The sequence below is a fragment of the Leptinotarsa decemlineata genome, unplaced genomic scaffold (assembly GCF_025532065.1).
Source record: "Leptinotarsa decemlineata unplaced genomic scaffold, Ldec_3_MD MMD2_tig00026330_RagTag_RagTag, whole genome shotgun sequence".
NCBI lineage: Eukaryota > Metazoa > Arthropoda > Insecta > Coleoptera > Chrysomelidae > Leptinotarsa > Leptinotarsa decemlineata.
This window is the reverse complement of record NW_027412690.1, coordinates 2,485,849-2,499,196: the sequence shown is the minus strand read 5'-3', so window position 1 is coordinate 2,499,196 and position 13,348 is coordinate 2,485,849. Positions and strand designations below refer to the sequence as shown.

At 35.5% G+C, this 13,348-nt stretch overlaps 1 protein-coding gene across 4 annotated transcripts in view; it reads right to left on the bottom strand.

Moving 5' to 3' along the window:
• Window positions 1–1,562: 1,562 nt before the first annotated feature.
• The window catches only part of LOC111505234 (uncharacterized), a 65,317-nt gene continuing 53,531 nt past the window's right edge, over window positions 1,563–13,348 (bottom strand). For 3 of the 4 annotated variants that reach the window (XM_074182821.1, XM_074182823.1, XM_074182824.1), the window contains one exon: window positions 1,563–1,660. In XM_074182821.1, coding sequence (XP_074038922.1) covers window positions 1,580–1,660 — 81 coding nt within the window. In that variant the 3' untranslated portion in view covers window positions 1,563–1,579. Of the gene's footprint in view, window positions 1,661–6,901; window positions 6,954–13,348 lie in introns of all 4 variants that reach the window. The other variant, XM_074182822.1, reaches the window with a different exon arrangement.

Sequence of the window (13,348 nt, the reverse complement as noted above, 5' to 3'; positions counted from 1 at the left end):
AGAAAAAGTTAAGACCAAGTAGTAGAATATATGAATTTATTGTAACTATTGTACGAATAAAGCATTTTTTTCTATTCAAAAGTTTTGTCCACTTGCATTTTCATTTTCTACTTTTTTTTGAAATATCAATAAAAGCCTAAGTAATAGATCACTTCAAATCAAATTCCACGCAAGCACAGTATGGTTTTAGATCGATTTTATTTACTTCTCATGCAATCGATGCATTGCATCATCTTTCAATGCTAGTTTGATAGACGTCGGCGAGGCATTTGATTGTATCAACCCTGAAATTTCAATTATAAAACTGAACTCATATAATTTTTATTCGAATACCAGCACAATGTACCTGCAGCTGATCGTACCTGTCAGATAGGAACATGATTTATCAAAACTGACGTGTCTATCTCGTACAGAACATATCAGATACGGGGTGCCAAAAGGGTCAACTTTGTCTCAGATCATCTCTGCTATTTTTATTTGATTTGCCAATTGAGTCGATGGACCCTAAATACGCGGACGAAACGTTATTATACTCATAGGAAAACCATTCAATATGTTGATGCAAGATAGGCCAAACTCAAATCATCAATCAATGTTATTAATTATGGAAATGGGAAGCTTTCAAATATAGTTTTTCCTGCATGTTCCTTGTACAAAGTGTCTGTTATGTAAAATAAATCAGCAAAACTACTCTATTAATAATAATAATAATACATTTATTATTTATTCGTGTGGAAATTCAAACAATATAGGTGAAAACTATCATAGACTTTCTAGAAGTTGTACTGTCATCATTTATTGTAGTTCAAAATTTCCCAACATTCTCACACCATCAATCAAATTATTAGAATGGAAGAAATTTTAAAAAATAGTTGAAGAGTTCTCAATCACAAATGCATTCTCGAATTCCACGTTCAATTATTTGACAGGACCCACTTCATTCTGGAACATTATTATATATCAAAATGTTATGCAACTTCAATATTTTCATTTAGATTTTTGCAATTTTTTGTTCTTTGGGCATGTGACTGTTCATACTGAACACGCCTGAGGAAGCTATTGTATGGTGAAACATGTGTTGAGGTTTTTTAAACTTTCAGTTTAAATTCCTTAATTAAATGTTATTTGAATACGTTATGGATTTCACTAAGTAACAAATCAAAATGAATTGTTTGAAAAAACAGACTATAGACTAACAGAAAGTCAAATTTCAGTTTTGATCCCAATGGAGCACGAAAGAACATAGACAAAAATTCAATTGATAACATAACCGTAAATTCATGTGTTACATATAGAAATCAGAACAATACGAAACTTTTCAATATTCATAAATATTGCTTGCTTCTCCTCTTCTCTCACAAACATAAATAGCTTTAGCTTATGTATCACCCTGTACATCAGTATGAAATCAAATGTCGAATACTTCCTTGTGGTGTAACATTGAACGCACATGAAATTTTTGTTTTTTAATCACTTATCACTAGATGATACGAATAACATTCAACACTGCTCCATCGAAGTAGGCCACAAACGCAAATAAAAAAACAATTTTTTGAAGTCCATTGTTAGAATCAGTCCATCATGGATATTGTTTGGAAGTAGAGGGCATTTCATCGGAAAAAGTAGTCGTTGAATCCTCTTTGGCAGCTAGAGGAGGAATCTGTAAGAAAAGAAGCATGTGAATCCAGTACACTAAAGGAGGTTATCTGCAAAATATGCCTGTAGGAATGCAGAGGCGACAATCTACTGTTTAATTAAATTACATGACTGAGTTTTGTCGATAGATCACTCCGCCATACATCAACATTTTTTTGTTCATTTCTGTATACACAATAAATACGTTATATGAGTAAACGTCAATCATACTTCAGACAAAAATGCACGGAACATTTCAACTGCCTAAAAACATATATCTACATAATTGTTTTGGTTTTATCTTCAAGGTGCTCTCAAACTTCACCAAATTATTCAATCTTGCTCTAGATCATATAAAAATGGAATATGTGTTCAAGTTATTCAAAATTTCAGTGATCAAATGGCTAAAAAATGAAAATATAACATTACTATTAACAAATTCTACTGAATTGATGTCTCAATTTTCATATATATTTTTCATCGTTACCTAGCATTTTGAATACTTTTAATTTGAGACGAGTTTGTATTTTATATTGTAACATTCATATTTTTATACGTTTACACATTTCCATTTTTACGTTTTATATATTTTACATTATTTACACGTTTAGAAATTTTATACTTTCAGATTTTATATTCAATGTGTCTTTTTTGTAGTGAACTAAGAATATTATTCACTATTTTTTAGGAAAAAATATTATCGAAATACTATTTAGAAATATAAGCACTAAAATGTTTTGCCCGAGTAACTCAAAATACATTATATCTTGACCATCTTCAACCATCTTCATCTTACGATTCCAACTGACCTCCCTGTAAATTTAGATCAGGAGCGAGTCTACAGAGGAGATTGATGTCGAATTTACGACTCCAACTGACCTCCCTGTAAATTAAGTTCAGGAGCGTGAGCTTCTCAACTCCCGAATACCTGACTCAATAACTGAACCTATAAAATGGTTTGGTGGTGGAGCCAGGAAACGACTGAGTCGTCTCCTCAAGAGCGGGGTACCTTATAAAACCGCCTTGCACCAAATTCTTGAGCGGCGTACGCTGAATCTATCTCAGGTGGAGGAACAAACTCCCCATCAGCAGGTTAGCAAACGTTTGCGCTCAAGTGATGATTCACCAAAACCAGAAGCGAAAAAGCCCTGCATGGTTGAATCTAAGGAATCGTCAGGTGTAGCTGACATGCAAAAACCCTCATATGGGAAGGTTGTCGCGGGTATCAAGGTGGGAATCTGGCACCGTGACTATCCGTCTACCTCATCAACGATGAAACAGCAGAGCATATACTTTGTGCCTGCCTCGCTGGGGACCAAATCAGGTTTATAGAGTTCGAGAGAACCGTACTCTCACCATCTGACCTGAAAGACCACTCACCATACAAACTAATCGGCTTCGTTAAGAAGCTGGCTCTATTAGTCGGGTGTGAATAGGTGTGAGCCATAATAAACCCTTACGGGTTGCGGTGGAGGGTCGAATAGACCCACTCACTTTGGACCTAACCTAACCTAACTAATACTACTACTACTTCAATATTTTGGGAGATCAAACCGTGTCAGAAGACAGTATCGAGGAGAGATGCATTCCTGCTAGAAAATTAATATTTCGAATTGAAATCTCAAAATATCTATCGCTCCCAACTATCTACATCGTAAGTTCTGACAAATACCTGCTGGAAAATAACTATTTCCCCGGCTAATATGTATATTGAATTACATCCGATAGACATTTATGCAAGACACGTCACAGAGGTTAGTCTCATCCATTCAGCAGCAGGACCATGCTGAAATTATTCTAGTAGATCACCTACAGACCGGTTTCGCAGTATTATCTCTTATCAGTGCAGGAAGTATCTGTGTGCTTGGGACTCGGATTTTTTCTGCACGGCTCAACTGCAACGCGGCACAAATGCATGTATGAAACCTTTCCCGTTTGGGGTTTTTTTCACGAGATGGAGCTGTTACTAATTAACAATCTGTCTCTCAGGAGAAGGTTTCATACATGCAGTTGTGTCGCATTGGAACCCGGATATCTTCTGCAGTGATGAGAGACAACACCTCGAAACAGGTGGGTAGGTTATGTACTCGAATGGTTTTGCTGCTTCATGAACGAGAAACATCTGCGAGACTAATTTATGTGAGGCATTTCGCATAAATATATGTCGAATAAAATTCAATATCCAGTGTGGCATTAATCGGGAAAGTAGTTGTATTCCGGCAGGCATTTACCAGAATCTTCGGTGTAGGTAGTTGAAAGAGATGAATATTTCTAAATTTGATTTCAAAATATTTATTTTCTATATCGAGAGAGTTAGACAACTTTCATTTTAGCACCAATTCAAGCTGGAGCTTCATATAATTTGTATCAATTTTGCTGCTATTAAGTGTATTTCTTTTTCAGGACACACATTTCAGAAATATATAGACCCGTACAAGCGAAAGTAATAGGTTTTTTGAAAATTCTTTGACAAGTATGGTCAATCTTGATCTTCCTATGATTTTTTTTCAAGCTACAGAAACTACCCAAGCAAATGATGAATTTATTTACAGGCATATCCCATAACTTAGAATGGTCCCGACCTGGGCGAAGTAAAGGATTATTCAATTCTGAAGAGTTGTCAGTTTAAAAGAAAATTGTAAGTATGCCCAAAAATCTGTATGAGTCAAGACATGAAATAAATCTCTTCCCAGGAAAAGAAAAAACGTTGATAGTATGTCACATAAGAAGCAAAACAGGTTATGTCTCCGACGCCTTGTGGGCCTTTGAGTCGAAGGAAACGGGCGACTATCATGAGGAAATAGATGGCCTATCTTCTGAGAAATGGTTTGGGAACATAGTTACAAAACTAGAAAAGAATTGATGATTGTTTTGGACAACGCTACATACCATTCCAAAAAAGCTAAAGAAACTGCTACTACAGGCACAAAAAAACTGTAATTCAAGACTGGATACATTTGACAAGTATATCCTCCGAGGATAACATGGTAAGAGCAGAACTTTCAAGGATAGTGAATGAACATAAAATCAAATATAATAAATACATTGTTGACGAAATCGCTATGGCACATAAAAGAATAGTAATACGTCTTTTTCTTTGCCACTACGAGGTCAACCCAACAGAGCTAATTTGGGTGGACATAAAAAACTATACTCAGCCACATATTATCAAAAAAAACAGTCGCTTTTAGTGCGACTCTGTACAAGCAGCATTATCTGGGAGATCACTATGCATGATAATGTTTTGGAGCAATACGTTGCTTGGATGGATAGAGTGTTACTAGATTATGATATGGATAATAATTTTAAATTGTGGATTCACAATAATAGAAATTGTAACAATTTAACGAATTACTTGAACAAATTTATTGCTAATAATATTTCACTATCACAAACTAATTTATTCACAACACTCAGCAAATAACTCTTAATTTATTTCCACTATTTGAATTCCTTGTTTAACCGCTCGATTCACTTTCTGAATTCAACTGCCCTCTCTTGGCGAGAGCCGGCCTTATATATCGGTAGAGATTCATGGTATAATTCTGTAGTCTCTTCGGTACTCGCCTAAAATTTTCCCGACGGTTTCAGATTGTATTTTTTCGCGGTGAGTTATGTATTTATTCGATGAATCGGCTGGCGTATGGGTCAGGGGCGGCTTCAGATTCGTTACAAAATAGAAAGAATGTTACTATTGCCGGAAGATTATTTTCAATAACATATCTTTATATAATTTTTGGAAGTTATTAATTGGGATGTTTAATCCGTATAGGCTGTAAACTGTACACTGGGATGAAATATTACCGGGTCATTGGCCTGATGAAATAGGGCCTAATATTAAGCCCTCACTCCCACTTTGGTATCACTTGAATTCATGTCTTTTATGATACATTTTGGTATACTATGGGGTTCAACAGAGAACTCATTTTTGAGTTTCTTTTGAATAATTTCAGTACCTCATTATCAGTTTCGGGCATTTTGATATGATGAAAATAAAATATCATTCATAAGTGATGAAGTATCTGAAGGAAAAATTTCATTGGAAGAACAAAAAATTCTTGAGGGATAAATATCATTTTCTAAGATTGTATTGCCCGATGAATTTTTGTGTCAAAAATATCCCGAATATAAAATTATCTTGTGTTTCATGAAAAGTCAAGAATGAACGCTGATCTTTCAAACCAGTCTCAGTGGATCGATTATTCTATTGTACTTTTCTAACAGTCCTCACCCTCCAGCAAGGATGAAAAATCATTCACAAATTTTCCTGTACTCTTGAGTTTTGTCAAAATCTGTTGAACGGGGAATCAATTGTGCATCGTGAATCCCTACTCCCTACTAATATTATAAATGCGAATGTAACTTTGTTTGTTACGGTTTCACGCAAAAACTATCCAACCGATGATCATGAAATTTTGTACAAATATTTTTGGAGGTATTAGAAGTAACATAGAATACTTAAAAAAAATATGTAAGATAAAAAAATTGTTTTTCAAAAATTGACTATAGTTTCAGCTGTTTGGAATTTTTATATATTTATTAGGTTAGGTTAGGTTAGGTTATTTTTGTTACAGTGAAATATATTTCAACATTTGTTGTTGCAATTCAAAAAAGCACATTTTAAATTTTCGAAACTTCATCGTATGTAATAATTTTTAAAAAATTGATAATCCCGGCCAACCATTAAAATATAGTTCTCATATTGCTTCATTTCTAGTGTACTGACACTTATTTAATGCCATAAATACGAGCGAAGCCGCAAGTAAAAGCTAGTATTACATAATATTTCTATCAACAAAATTCAGCCATACATTTGACAGTAGATTTTCTACAAACGGTTTACATGAAACCCCATAATCTAAGCGAAAATGATAACTCATCACTCATCAGTTTAGCAAAATTTTGATTTGAAGAATTATGCAGCAGTACAAGCCTAAATTATACTATCCAAAACCTTTGTAAGGAGTCTAAAATTCTTAATAACGCGTCAAAATTTCCTTGAATGAATTAAAAAAACTCTCAATCAAAATTCAACGAATCAAATGATTACCATCAGAAGATAGTTGAGAAGAGTTTTGTTGTTAAATTCTACAACAGAATTTTCAATTTCAAGTATTCTAATAGACATAAATTAATTATGAAATATGCCAATTCACTAAAGGAAAATTTGACATGTCGTCGGAAAATACTGGCATTGTGTAAAGCGTGTTAGTTTGTGTACAGCGATTGCAGAAAATAGTAAGAACTGAACGAAAAAAATCAAAACCTTTTTAGGTGTAGGTGGTATTCGTGATACCTATCCTGGAAGTTAGCTCAGTCTGGAAAAAATAGTGGATGAAATCAAAACCATGAAATATGTCATAAATATGTTTTTTGAATTTCGTTCACAGTTTCTAGTTGTTTTTGCCCGTATTCGCCGTATACCAGTAAGCGAAGCTTGAGGGGTAAGCTAACTTAACGCTTCAGTTTTGTGTGTACCGTATCCTCAATCGCCTTTAAGTTCGCTTGAATATAAGCGGAAAAATTCGGTGGCTTTATATGTAAAGCCAAGCTTTATATCACAACCTCACCTTTTATTCTTGAGTTTTGGAAATAATGTAAGTGTCATTTTGCTGAAATGTTTCAGTAAACGGACTTGTGCAGAATGATAGAACTAGAAGATGAAATCATGCTGGAAACTGATAATGGCATCTTACACATTATTAATTTTGGATATCCACGAAGAATTTTTAGAAGGCCCAACTATTCCGAGAAGATGGATGATATGGCCTTCTATAAAAGATTCGGACTGACCAAGCTGACAACATATATGTGCTGGAGCTCACAGAACATGCTTTATAATTCGAAAAAAACGTTCAATTGTTTTTACTTTTTTTAATACAATCACATAAGATATAACTAACCAAACGTAAATTAAAAAATTATCAACTGGTTTTATAGTATTATATTGGCTCAGCAGAGCTGGCCATCGGCCGAAATGCAGGTAGTCCTGAGTAGAACATTTCTCTCTTCACGTGTATACGTGGTCAGTTAGATCTTATGTTGCAATACAAAAGGCTATGATTGAATTGCAAAAATTAATTCTCCGTTGAGGTAAAGTTTGGAACTCCTTTTCATTAATTTCGCTTGTAATAGAAACGAAAATTCTCTGGTAAGTATGTTCCTTTGTCTGACTTTGATACTTTTCAACAACAAGGTAGAAGTAAACCATCGAAACCCCAATTCTTATTAAATTCACCTGAAATTCGGTTCTCGTAATTTAAGAATTGACGCGTAAACAGTATTTATCCCCGAAAAGATACATAACGTTGCCAAGTTGTTTTGGTGTTTGGCTAAAGTACGTTTATTGTTCTGTGGTGCATTACGCAAGCTTCGCTTTACAGAGAAAACGGCGAATACGGGCATTAGTCTCATATACACATGTCATTCATCGAATGATAAAAATCACTGGGGGCACCGTTTATCTTTGATATTCGTGAATTAAGTTTTTCGTCGGTCTCACAGAAGGCGTCTTAATGACAGAAAAAATAATCATCTTGTCCTCATCAAAATTTTTCGGTCGCCATAATCGTTCGACCGAGAGAACTATTCGCGATGTTGTAGATGAATTTGAGTCCACTGGTTCAGTAAACGATCGACCAACACCCGTACGTTAACGAAACGCAAGATCTGCCAAAAACATCGCTGCTGTCTGTAAAAGTTTTCAGAAGAATCCCAGGCAGTCGATTTCCACAGACCACAACTTAGCGAATTTTGCATTGTGGCTTGGGCCTGTACTCGTACACAATTCAACTGACCCAGGAACTGAATATAAACGACCATAGACACTTTTAGATAAAATGGTACGTCAACAAACAAAATTGTCGCATTTGGGACGATCCCAATCCACATGAGACCCAAAAGCGTCCAATGCATCCTGAAAAAGTCACTATTCGGTGTGGATTTTGGGATGGTGGCGTCATCGGTGCATATTTCTTTGACAAAGATGTTGGCCAGGCCATCACTGTTAACGACGAGCACTATAGGTCGCCAATTGCCATCTTCTTTTGGCCTGAATTGGATCTGTACACCAACAACATACGGTTTCAACGGTACGGCGGGCGCTACATGCCACATAACTCATGCCACATTGTATATTCTGCACGAGTCATTTTGAAGCCATAGTTGTCATCTCACGTGGTGGTGGTATGAACTGGCCACCAAGATCGTGCGATTTGACCCTATTAGACTTTTTCTTGTGGGGTTTTCTCAAGTCGCAGGTGTATGCGAATAAGCCACAAACCACAGCGGTTCTCAAAGCCTACATAACCTATGCACTCGGTCAAATTCATCCTGATTTATGTGGCAGAGTCATGGGAAATTGGACGTTTCAGATGCGCTCCACCCAGAAAAGACGTAGCGGGCATTTGAACGATGTTATATTCCACACACAATATCATCAATGGGTCTTTCGACCGAATATAAAAAATAAAAAGTATTTAAAGATAGAAAGCGTTCAATGAGAGACCCCATACTTACTTAAAGTCTTATCTTTTGAGATTAGTAGAATAGAACAAAGTATTCGGTTCGATCCAGCACCACTAAAGAGACCTACTGCGGATCAGAACAGTGCTCTCTGAACTTGTACCATGAATGCTTCAGTTTGTGGGCTGTGGTTTAGACTGAATTATAAGTGGACAAGAGCACTCAATTTATTGTCATGGAGAATATTGAAATCTTCATACGAACGACGATTCGAATGAATCCTAGAAATCAAAAATTAATGAAGATGAAGGTGAAATAGACAAAACTAACAGATTTCAAAAACGGCGACCTACATCTGAAATTCAGGAAATTGAAAAAATTTAACAGAATTTACCAGTCAGTGGCAATTGACTAGGCTTCCGCAGTCTGATGTCGTCGTAATACAGCTATAAATCACTATAAAAAACAACAGAAGATAATTCACATCTTATTTTCAAAATTTTCCTATTCAGGATTTGAATTCGTCTCAGACGTTTATTAATAATGTAGTTGTCATCACACCTGCATCTGTGGATATTACCAGGTCTAACGGTACACCGGAAAACGCTGTTTCGACCCTTCGAGGTCTCATCAGTATTGCTTGGGTGAAACCACTCAACTGCCTAGAAACGAACAAGCCTGAAAGTGGGTAATGACGTCTCCCCCTACGAAGACACCAACTGGCGTATCGACAAAAGACTCAAACCATGAGTATCAGAGATAAACGAGGTTCCACAAGACTGTCAGTTGCGAAGACATTCGTTGACATCGAACGCCGAACGTGATTCGTCCTATCTTTCACTGCAAGGCAACTAGGTATTGAATGGAAGTCATTTTTGAGGACAAAATCAGTGTTTTCATCTACCTTCATTTGGGTATTTTCACTGACCACAGGTGTAGAAAGGGCAAACATTTCAGCCCGATGATAAGTTACTGCGTAAATTCTAAGTATTTTTAAAAATTAAAAATGTTTTTGGTGGTAGAGGTTGTTTTGGTGAAACTTTAAGACCATTAAAAGTGCGTGAGAATGGATATCGAGATTGCCCCAGGATCAAACGATCAACAGGTTCAAATTTGTCATAACTTATTTTGAAAACAGATGGTAAACATCGAGTTGAAAAGAACAAGAAGAGAATGATTACTAAGTCTTCAGAAAAGTTTATTGGGCTTTGAAATAGCTCCTTAGAAATGGATTGTACTTGGCTGTCCATCTTGAAGAAAGATATAGAAAGTGAGGAAATCGCATTTGACTTATATCAAAGAACACCTTGTACTACATCAATTGTTTCAGAAGTCAATTAACAATATGTTTATTTGAAAAGAAAGCGAACCGGAGAAGTATCTGCATTACATTAGATTTTTTCAATGCTAAATACGGAGGCAGGTTTTAGCATTCGAAACGTTGAGATGAGTATCTGTTCATTACGACAAGTTACTGATGAATAGAACATTTTTCTTTGTGGACATACCTTGAATTTTGCAATAACTTATCGGAGTGAACTACACTTCATTAAGTTCTCCATTATGATTTTCATCCATTTCATATTGTGGAAGGTGAAAAATACCCAAAAAGGTTCGATGAAGAGTTGGGAAGAGTTTCATGAACGATGATAATGATCCCATTTCAAAAAGCCCTAAGTTTTGAGTAAAAACTGGAGGAATATATGGAATAAACATGCTATATCAATTTAATGACTTTCATTTAATAACTCGTCAGATTCAACTCAGTTAATTTTTTATTGGACTGAAAGTTCTAATTGAACAGAAAATTTAAACGTCATCACTCAAAGTTATTCTAAAAACAAAACTTCATAACAATAACACAACACAACAAAGTTTCTGTTTCGGGGTTGAAATTAGATGATTTTAATGTATTTCCACGTGTTAAAACCGAAAGTGACCATAAAAATTATATATTAGCTCTTGTTTTCAAGATATAGTATCATTATATTATATATATGTATATTGAGTTTTCAACCAATGAAATATTTCATCACCAACAGTTGGTACACATGTTTGTTTACATAACACCCCTCTCATCAGCTGTTCTTAAGTAGTAAACATAACCTATGTGAGTTTGTCAATTGTACGCACGTGGTTGCTATTGAAATTATCGTGTGAAGTTGATTTTTAAATTAATTTAAGTGCTGATCTGAAATGCCTCGAAAGTGTGTGAATTCTGTCGATAGTTTTTGCTATATATCTGGTGAAATAACATTTAAGGCTCAGAAACGTAAAATGACACCTATTGTTAAGACAGCCTATGAACATTATTTTGGTGTGAAAGTTGGGGACCAAGATAAATCATAGGCTCCTCATATATGTTGTAATTCTTGTTCCGTCATATTGCGAGAGTGGCTGAAAAATAAAAACCGGGCAATGGCTTTTGCAGTACCTATGGTTTGGCGTGAGCCTACCAATCATACAGACGACTGTTATTTCTGCTTAACTCCTCTCATTAAGCAAGGTTTATCTATGAAGAAAAGAGGAACGGTCAAATACCCTAATCTCCCATCTGCTCTTCGGCCTGTACCACACTCAGACAATTTGCCAGTCCCTTCTCCACCCCAAAACTATGAAATTTTAGAGGAAGGTGATGAAGACTGTTTAGAAGGAGCAACCCATCCTTCTACATCCTATGACCCTGATTTTGAGGTAAGCGATAGGTCTAGTGATCCGCACAGAATTAGTCAAGCAGAGTTGAGTGACCTTATAAGAGATCTTCGCTTGTCTAAGGAAAAGGCTGAGCTGTTAGGGTCAAGACTACAACAGTGGAATCTTCTAAAACATGATGTGAAAATATCTCAGATTTGCTTCCTTTTTTTGAGAAAAAAGAAAACCTCGTAGTTTGTTCTGATGTTAATGGTTTGATGGACTGCTTGAATTTGGATCACACTCCATCTGAATGGAGACTGTTTATAGACTCTTCAAAACTAAGCTTAAAAGCTGTACTTCTGCATAATGGAAATCAGCTACCCTCTATTCCTATAGGTCATGCAGTTCACATGAAGGAAACGTGTATAAATATGAAAACACTTTTCCAATCAATCAAATATGAACAACACAAGTGGCACATCTGTGGTCATCTGAAAGTGATCTGCAATTAGGGTTCACCAAGTACTGTTGTTTTTTGTGTCTGTGGGACAGTCGGGATAGAAAATCTCACTATAAAAAAATGAACTGGCCTACACGAGACCTAAACCCTAATGAGAAAAATGTAGTTTACGAGCCTCTTGTAGATCCTAAGGATGTTCTCCTTCCCCCATTACATATTAAGTTGGGACTAATGAAAAACTTTGTGAAGGCCATGGACCAGGAAGGACAAGCTTTTAAGTACTTGAGAGCAAAGTTTCCCAGGTTGAGTGATGCTAAAGTCAAGGAAGGCATCTTTATTGGGCCTCAAATCCGTGAAATCGTAAATGATCCTGCTTTTGACATGATTTTAACAGGAAATGAAAAAAGAGCCTGGGAAGCCTTTAAGGGGGTTGTACATGGGTTTTTAGGTAACAAAAGAGATGATAACTTCACAGCATTGGTTAAAGAGCTTCTTCAAGCTTACCACCAACTTGGATGCAACATGTCCTTAAAAATTCATTTTCTTCACTCTCATCTTAATTTCTTCCCACAAAACTGTGGAGCTGTGAGTGACGAACATGGAGAAAGATTCCATCAAGACATTGCCTTAATGGAACAGAGATATCAGGGCCGTTGGAATGAAGCAATGCTTGCAGACTACTGCTGGTCTGTGTGTAGGGATGCTCCAGAAGTGTTTTATAAAAGACAAGCTAAACGACAGCGATCTTACAATGAATCGGATGGACTTAATTGAAATTTGGTGGTACAAACTTCTTTTATTTGTCAAAACACTAAGAATAATGTTTTTTTTATTAATTTTGTACTTAAAATATTCTAAAAGAAACATAACAATATTGTTTTATGTACTTTCACTTTTCACGTATAACTACTCTTTAAGATTAAGTACTGTGTATCTCAAAAACCAGAGCTAATAAAAATTTTTCATTGTTATTTTCGTTTTTATCACCCCAAAATTAGTAGAAATTGACTAATTTAGTGTAGGAAACATTCAAAAAATATTTTTTTGTTGTGTTGTGTAATATTCCTATTATCTATCGATCACTGAACTGTGATATCTCTTATATTTTTGTTTGAATTTTTTCATGTGTTATTCAATCAGTTATGAATAAAAATT